Source organism: Diuraphis noxia, unplaced genomic scaffold (assembly GCF_037042655.1).
Source record: "Diuraphis noxia isolate RWA-SAM2 unplaced genomic scaffold, SU_Dnox_SAM2 contig0002, whole genome shotgun sequence".
NCBI lineage: Eukaryota > Metazoa > Arthropoda > Insecta > Hemiptera > Aphididae > Diuraphis > Diuraphis noxia.
Genome location: NW_028301712.1, coordinates 4,037,649 through 4,047,404, shown reverse-complemented (window position 1 = coordinate 4,047,404; position 9,756 = coordinate 4,037,649). Strand labels below are relative to the sequence as shown.

The 9,756-nt window shown below is 29.0% G+C and overlaps 1 protein-coding gene across 1 annotated transcript; it reads left to right on the top strand.

Moving 5' to 3' along the window:
• The first annotated feature begins 2,855 nt into the window (after positions 1 to 2,855).
• LOC149057938 (uncharacterized) lies at positions 2,856 to 8,384 on the top strand. Its single transcript, XM_089220623.1, has 3 exons — positions 2,856 to 3,321; positions 5,179 to 5,326; positions 7,482 to 8,384. Exons 1-3 carry the CDS (start codon positions 3,147 to 3,149, stop codon positions 8,119 to 8,121), a joined length of 963 nt encoding a protein of 320 aa, XP_089076749.1. The 5' UTR covers positions 2,856 to 3,146; the 3' UTR covers positions 8,122 to 8,384.
• Positions 8,385 to 9,756: the final 1,372 nt, after the last annotated feature.

Genomic DNA, 9,756 nt, shown 5'->3' with positions numbered 1-9,756 from the left:
GGCTGTAATTAAATTTGTTAAATCTTGAAACTATAGTTAATTGATAAGCTTTGTTTTTTATTATTAATTATTAACTAATAACTATTACCTATAGACTGTAACCTGTAATATAATTAACCCTTTGAGCCCGGCTATTGGAAAAAATGAAAAAAGTTAAAATTTTTTTTGACAAAATTTTTTATTGTGGTGCAACTAAAGTCTATGATTTTTTTCAAAATTTTTTTTTAGGCCCTTCACTTACTTTTTTGTCCGGGACTTCAAAGTCCCGTCAGGTTGATATGCATTACAATGAAAATTAATAGCAAATCATTATTTGCATTAAAAATACGAGAAATCTACTTCTGATAATATAATTTTATTTAAATCGTAAACATAAAAATGAACGGACTTCTTGCCAATTTTTACTTTGTTATTTTACGTAAAAAAAAAAATAATACATAGTAGTAAAATTATAAAAATTTTTGTAAATAATTAAAAAAATTATACAATGTCAACTTGATGGTATTCTACAAAACAATTTTTCCTTTCATTGCAACACAGAAATACTCGGCAGTGGTTACACGAAGAAAGTGGCCGGGACTCTACTCCTCGAACGCTGCAAAGTTCACATCTACCTCTCTTTGTACCAAAACTTGGCCAATGAATACCCCTGTGATAAAATAAAAAATATAAATAATAATAAAAAATAATGATGAAATAGTTTTATTATACCTGTTGCCTAATCTGACGTCTTTGGAGTTGGATAAAGTTTTCTTTCTTCGATTTGATGGCGTTTGTGGAGCTGATCTTTTCAGGCTTATAGATTTTCTTGATGGAGTATTTCGAGCTGTCATCAGACCAAGGGCAACTGATCGACGGAAATCAAATACATCCGTTTTTTCAAACATTTGGCAATAAATGACATATGCGTTTACAAACGTTATGTCTAACAGTCCCCAAAAAATCCTAAGCCACCACTTTTTGGATTTACGGTCAACGTTATATAATGCCCTCAATCTGTCTGCGTGATCAACTCCACCCATATATTTGTTGTAGTCTTTGATTGGATTTGGGCACGATATGCTCAATCTAGAGCCATCTTTCATAGTCCTATCAACAGATGTTATTTCATTACCGTGATAGTTTGACCCAATATGTACCACTTTGTTATCTTTCCATTTGAATATTCCAATACCTGAAGTAGAAAATCGGTAGTCAAATTCTCCCCGAGGTATTTCAGAATCTTTTTTGAAATTTTGTGGCATCCCTTTACGATTTTGTCTGATTGTACCACAAGCTAGTGTTTGTTGCGTTCTCAACTTTTCAAGGAGTGAAATAGTTGTAAAATAGTTATCGAAAAATACAAGTCTAGATTCGTTCCAAAATGGTTTTGTCAACTGCAATACAATTCTTTCTCCCAAATTAGTGTTCTCGAACTCTTTTTCTAACGTTTCGTTTTTTCCTTGGTACACCGAAAATTTCATAATATATCCGTTCTGGTCTGCAATACACCACAATTTGTAACCCCTTTTTATTGGTTTCATTGGGTTAAATTGCTTTAACGTACTGCGACCCTTGAATTTAATCATAGACTCATCAACACTAAGTTCACGTGTTCCAGATGAAGACTCAAAAAATATTTGGTTCAAACTATTTATCATAGGACGTAATTTGAACAATTTATCTTTATTGTTCTGAGGAATATTTTCATTATTATTGACGTGAATATTAGATAGTATTTCTACAAATCGATCTCTTGTCATAACTTCAGAAATAGCTGGCACATTTAAATCTTTGGCCCCCTTCCAATAATGTTTATATGAAGGTAGTTTATGATACCCCATACAAAAATTAATTCCAAAAAAAGAGAGTAGTTCATTTTCTCGTAGTTTGAGATTTTTATTTTTTTGAGTTGCGTACAGATTACTTTGGTCCAAAATATTTTCTATGATAGGATTAATAAGTTTTAAAAATATATCCGTTGCCGTTTTACAGTTACCAAACATCACTTGGTTGTAACCTAAACTTTTTTCATAATCTGGTAAAGCTGCTGTAATTTCATTTTTTTTACGCCATTGCCTATTAACTTCAACAGGATCTGGAGTATTATTAACAGCAAATTCTATAGTCGTATTATTATCGATATGTTCTGGTGTGCGTGTATTATCAAGTATAACATGGTCAGAAATAGATTTATTGGACAAATTAGTTGAATTTGATACTCGTGGTCTCAAAGTTCTAGAACAGTTTGGTGTATTAGTGGTTTTTAGACTTACGTCCTCGGTTTGATGGGAAAAGTCAAATTCCGGAAAATCAAAAATAATAACATCCGAATTATCAATTATTAATGGTTCTTTGTCATCTTTACCGGTTTCACATTCAATTTGCAAAAAAAAATTACCAAATTCAATTACCTCTTGTTGGGCTTGCTCGTCGGTATCACCATCATCTACATCGTATTAGTCCTCAGATTCTGGATCATCCGGAACATCCATTAATAGCCAATCTTCGATATCTTGATCTTTTTTACTTGCACTCATTTTGAAAAAAAATAATTCGAACAAATATTTTTACGATAAAAATTGACGACGAAATATACGAGACGTGCGTACGGAAGACTAAATTATATTATATTATATTGCGAACACACGATCGGGTGTTTTACGACTGACTAATACTGACGGGATATATGAGTCCCGCGACAAAAATGTTGATTAATTTCGTAAATATTGATAATATGACGACCAATCATATTTTATTTCATTATTGAGAAGTATTGAAAAATAAACAAACGATTAGCGTCGTCTGCAAGCAGATTATATACGCAGAATATAACTAGAAAAATACAATTGCTGGCAGATAAGGGCCTAGCCACACTATGCGTTTTGGCGGGTCCGGGTAAAACGCATCCGGTAGACCGGAACAACAAACCATATAGTTTCTAATTATAGGTGCCACATTAGAACGTTTTGTCGGGACCGGTCGATTCCTGCTGCTGACCGACCGCAACATGTTGCGGTCGGGCGGGAAACAAATCGGCAGGACGTATCATCAAAACATATTGTTTTATATCGTGTATGCCACACTGTGCGTTTTGGCCGCTGCGTTTTTTTGATTATTTTAATTTTGTATATTTTTAAAATATTTAAATAAATATTTTAAAAAAAATGGTTTTTGATACCGATAAATTCATTTCGTGCATTCAAAGTAACCCATCTATTTGGGAAATGGGTACTAAAGAATACATGGATAAGTTCATTAAACAAAAAAGTTGGCTCAGTATTGGTGAAATCATGTATCCAGATTGGACAGAAAAAACAGAACCCGAAAAAGAAAATAAAGGTAAGCAGAATATTATGTTATATATTTTTAAATTTTTACCATAGGTAATTTGCAATATAGTATTACAAGATTATTAGTAATTATTTTTAATTTCCATTGGGTATAAAACTTTTTCAACCAAATAAAAAAAAAAAAACTAAATCTATTACAATTTTAATTTATTATTACTAATTTACAAATAATAAAATAATAAGGATCTTTTTAAATAAGCAGTTTATAATACTTTATACTGAAAATCTACGGCACCAGGGCCCATAAAATAGTCAGCAAAGTAATCCCTCACTTCAATGCCTTCTGAACGAGTTCCTGTTCCACGAGCTTCTATGTCATCCAGGCTATGGGTTTCAGCATCTTCAAAATTGATTCCGTCTCTCTTACGAACAAAATTATGTAATATACAACACGCTTTGATGATAATGTCAGTGAATTCAGGTTCCACTTGTATGGGAGTATGCAACACACGCCATTTATTTGCAAGAACTCCGAAAGCACACTCAACTGTCCGCCTTGCTCTACTCAATCGATAATTAAATACACGTCGAGTATCAGTTAGGTTACGTCCTGGATATGGTCTTAATAAATTTGAATGTAGAGCGAAAGCTTCGTCCCCAATAAAAACATATGGCTGTGGATTGTTGTTTGTGTTTGGTAAAGGATTTGGTTCAGGAAGATTAAGTTTTTTAGCATATAACATTTTGCCGAATGGGCATTCCTTAAATATATTGGAGTCCCCTTCTCGACCATAAGACCCAACATCGATTGTGATGAATTGTAAATTTGCATCGGCTACAGCCATGAGTACCACAGAAAAAAACTTTTTATAATTGAAAAACAATGATCCAGAATTACTAGGATTTTTACATCGGATATGTTTGCCGTCAATAGCGCCTAAGCAATTTGGAAAGTTTGTTTTAACATTAAATACACTTGAAATCTCCAACCAGTCATTCGTGGTAGGCACAGGCATCTCTGTTGGCTGTAAAACTGTCCACAATACTTGACACGTTTCTTTAACTATTATTCCGATCGTACTCCTTCCAACTCGGAAATCAAATTTTAAAGCAGCAAAATAGGTGCCAGTTGATAAATATCTTTAATGAAAAAAAAAATTACATATCGTTTAGTTTTATAGAATAGGTAGGTGCCTACCAAAATTTAAAATAAAATACTGATATAAATAATAGATTCTGAGCGGAGCGAATAATGTATTCGATTTTCAATGATCTATATGTATTTTATTTGAGTCTGTATATACGATAAGTAGTCAAAAAATGCTTTGAGTAGGTACATTATGCAATATTTTCATCAAATGTCTAATATTAAGCATTTTATATTATACATAATAATATTTTAAAAATATTTTGACACTATTTAAGTTATTTAATACGCATAAGAGACTATCGATTTTGATTAGTTGTTCTAAAATTATTGTTGTTAAAATTTATTACATAGCCACATAGGCGTAGGTATATAACAAGATCATAAATTGTTATTGGTGTAATTAAAAATATAAGTTGAGTATAATTTTACAATAATTTTTTATAAGTGTCTAAAATTTGAATTTTGCCAAATTCGTGAACAATTGCAAATTATTTAGAAATATGTATATTACTTTTCATGTATACAGACTAACTAAAAAATAAAAGTCTTTGTAAAATCATCGTTCCGATCAAAATAAAAAAATTAATAACAAATCAACAATTTAAAATATGTTAGATAAATAATAAAACAATTGACATATACATATAGGTATTCACTATTCAACACAACTTAAAATTCTTTTATTAGGTATTTATTAAATTTAAATTATTTTATTAGTTTTCATTAAGTAATTATTTTTATTTTAATAAATTATAGTTAAAGAAATGAAAACCAAATGGCGGCATATTCGTGATCATTACTCAAAGTTCTTAAACCAGGCGAAAAGTGGCGATAGCGCTAAAAAAAGAAAATATGTGTATGCAGAATCCCTCTCATTTTTGCAGCATACAATTGAAAAAAGAAGGTAACAATATATTGTTTAAATTTGATAGGTAGTTATACTTTTTTTAAAGAATTACAATAATTGTTAAAAGTTATAATTATTAAATAATATTAGATACAATAACAATACTTAATCATGTTTTGTTTCAATATTTTCGAAAACCAAAATTCTTCAATTTTAATATTAAAATTAAAATAAATATATTCATCATTCCATTATAGTGCTTATATTTTCTTCAATAGTACCTAATCTGATTGGAAAGTGAATGTAGTTGGTACTCTGAGGGGTCAAAAGTAAAAAAATTTCAGTAGTTTTCAAAAGTACCGTGAAAAACAAATGGAAAATTAAGGGAAAACGGGAATTTTTACGCAACATTGATTTTCGACAAAATTTTGTTTCGATTTTTCAGTTTCTACACACCATACCGTTTTCAAAATATTTTGACTTATTTTAACTGTTTACGAATATTTTCAGTTTCCAATTTTAGATTCTGAACGAAGTGATGAATGTATTGATTTTACAATGATGTGTGTGTTTTTTTTTTTTTTTTTTTTTGTCTGTGTACAGCATAACTAGTCGAAATAATACAATAAAATATCGAAATAAAATTTCAAACTTTAACTTTGGGGGTGGTTTCCGATGTAAAAGTGAAGATCCTTGGTGCATTATAGAGGTAAAAAGTTAACATTTTCCAACAGTTTTCAAAAAAATCGAGAAAAACAAAAAAAAAATTACATAAAAACTGGAATTTTTAAGCAAAATCAGTTTTCGACCAAATCGATATATGGTTGTAATTCAAAAACTAATCACTGTAAATACTTGAAATTTTCACCAATTGTTTATGTTAATTATATCTATATACAGTTTAAAATTCAAAAGTTTTCAACTTTTTTTGAGTTATTTATAGACCACTAAAATTTTCAATTTTTTTGAGAATTTTTTTTTGAAGTGCCGGTAAAAAAAATTTGGACGACCAAAAATACTTGAAAATTTAATACAAAGTTCCTCATAAGTTATTCTTATAGTAATTAAAAATTTTTAAAAATACATTGGCACAATTTTTTTTTATTAGCATTTGAAATTCAAATATTGACTTAATACGTAAAAATTACGATAATGTTCAAATTATCTTAGATAGAAATTCATAAAAGTTTTTCTTTTTAATTCTAAGATTTGAGAATTCAATACAAGGCTCATAATATATTTTTACAATAGCAGTTGAAAAATAGAAGAAATGTATAGTCACATTTTTTTTACAAGCATTTAAATTTTAACTTTGACAACATACGTAAAAATCACGAAAATTCGCAAATTATTTTAAGCTAGAAATTCATACAAAATTTTCTTTTTAAATCTAAGATTTGAAAATTTTTAATAATCCATAATATATCCTAGACTGACAAATCATCTCCGTTCAGAATCGTTTTTCGTATATAATGATACCTATCATTGCATTCAAATTTAATCCCATCCATACAGTAACCTACTGTACAGCAAAGCGACATCCACGACTTACCCGCTTTTTATAGTTGTCAATTAAATTTGTTTTGTGGGCCAATAACTCTGAAATTTGTATACAAGGTTCCTGGTATATTGATAGAATAGCAGTTGAAAAATATTGAAAATACATAAGCACGATTTTTTTTTTAGAAACATTAAAGTTCAAATCTTGACAAAAATTATCAAAATCTCGAAAATTATAAATCATTGTAATAAAAAAAATTTAAAATGTTTTTATAACTAAAGATTGAACATTTTAAAGATTTTCATAAATAATTCATACTGTAACCAAAAAATCTAAAAAATATATAAACACATTTCTTTTTTATAGACATTTTAATTTCAAATTTGGACAAAATTACATATTTAAACCAAGAATCACGATTTTAGTTATTTTGTTATAATTTAAAAATATTATTTATTGTTACATTATGAAACTTTTAGAGTATATTGTTATATTTTATATACATGCAATGGCATTTTAAAATATAATGACTGACCGTCTTCGCTCAGAATCGTCTTTCTTATACAATAATATTATATCATTGGATTCAAATTTAACACAATCCATTACAGTGACTCACTTGTAACCTACTGTACAACAGAGCGACATCCACCTACCCGCTCTTTTTGTTTTTAAATTTTTTTGTAACAAAAAAAAATTTACTTTATATAGAACGACGGGTAATTTTACGGAAGATCCAGAAGAAAACGAAGAAGGGGATCTCAATGTTGAATCAGATGAATTTGAAGGGGATGAGGTGATTATGTCGACTTCAAATTACCCAAAACATAATTATTCTAAAACCTCAACGAAGTCAAAAACAAAAAACCAAATGACGCCATTTCAGAGAGCCCTTTTAAATTCGTTATCCACTTCCGCTTCTGAAGAAGACAATGTTAGTTCTGATCCAGATAAAGCTTTTTTATTCTCTTTGTTACCGGATTATAAGAAATTAAATTGTGACCAAAAAATGGATTTCCGATTGCTAACATTACAGTTTTTTAAAAATATTTCGACACAAACCAAAGAAACTCAACCTACAGTTTTCCAATGCAATCAAACTCCGTCAAATTTACATCAAAGCACTCCATCCACATCATATCCATTTCAAAATCAATCATTTTCATATTCACCATATAATCTTGGTTTCCCCGATAATCAACCTCTTGTCCCTCCAATTTCTTTATCACAGTACGAAACTAATTTCAATCCACATCCACCGCATTCCCTAATTAATAATCCGTATACATCTTCTTCTTATCCAACGACTTCTGAACAATCCGAACGCATTCAAAATAAAGAACAAATATAATATAAATAATATGATGTTTTTATATTTTTAACATTCGCATTTAAAAAAAAAAATTTTAAAAATAATAATAAAAATTTTTTTTTTTAATTTCCTATTATATATCTAAGTCAGATATTTAAAAAGATACTTCTTTAATACAATTAAATTTGTATTTTATTTATTTATTATTATTTTTTGTTTTGTTTTATATCTAAGTTAGATATTGAAAAGGACACTCCTTAAAATTATATTTGTAACATTTAATTATTTATTGTTATTTTATATCTAAGTCAGATATTTAAAAGGATACTCCTTTAATATAATTAAATTTGTATTGTTTATTATTATTTTTATTTGTTTATATAATATAAGTAATTTTTTATAACCATATATAAATAAAAATTATATTCACAACAATTATTAGTATTTTCTTTCATAATTTATGCAACTAAATTTATTATTGATGTTTAAAATTTAACTCACCTCAATGTAATTGTGAGGCGTTCTTCGGCACATATAGGATTACGAAATGTTGTGGTAGTTTTCGTTATGTGAGGCCGTACATTTTCCAATAACTCATCAAAACTCGAGACTGACATTCGATAGTATTCAAAAAATTTTTCCGGGTAACGCCTTATATTCTCAAAAAATTTTTTAAATTGTTCACTATTTTCTCGATCATTATTCATTGGATGCACCCAGTACCTCCGTTCTACAGGTTCGTCTAACAAACCGAATGCCTCAGCTACAGCAACAACTTTAACCCTTTGCCGATTCATTCTTAAATATAACTTTTAAGCTATATTACATATGATTAAATATAAATTAATGTATTTTAAAAGTGTAAAGCTTACGAAATTAAAATATAATATAATATAAATTACTTACTTGTAAAATAATATCAAATTGTTTTGATTTAAAATTAAGCAGTGTCTGAATAATATCAATATTTCTCTAAGTATTCAATAATTATAGTTAAATCTTAAATGAGATGTTAAGTATCAAATGAATCATACGTCAGTCCTATACAAGCATTTGAACTGTTGTGGTTCATGAAAAAATGAAAAAAAATGGTGGGAGAAGGCTGTTTTGGCAGGAACAAAACCGCATAGTGTGGCATAGTGAATACCGTCCGGTCAAAACGCATCCGATTTACCCGGACCCGCCAAAACGCATAGTGTGGCTAGGCCCTAAGAGTACGGTTGGGTTTCCCCTGTTACAGTGTAAAATAAATAGTCTATGAATAAGTATATTTCACTTTTTTTTTTTTCAACGTATATTAGACGGGACTCAGATGTCCCGCCAGGCCAGAACATACCGATATCTAAAAGCATATATTTTCTATTACCGATTAAAGTGTCCGGGACTCAAACGTCCCGCTAGTACCAAAAGGGTTAAAATCAATATTAAAATTCAAAATATTTATTAAGACGATTCTGAAAACATTTTATTGGTAAAAGTTGTGTAACGTGGTCGGGGGAACGACCAGTTAAATATAAGATATCTAGTGAGAGTCGTAGGACTCTATAGATATAATTACCGTAGCCAGGGGTAGATATATATATATATATATATATATATATATAACAGGATCTTAAATATATTTAAATAACTAGGATTCCGTTTCAGTTAAGATTACGTTTTATTATAGATTAA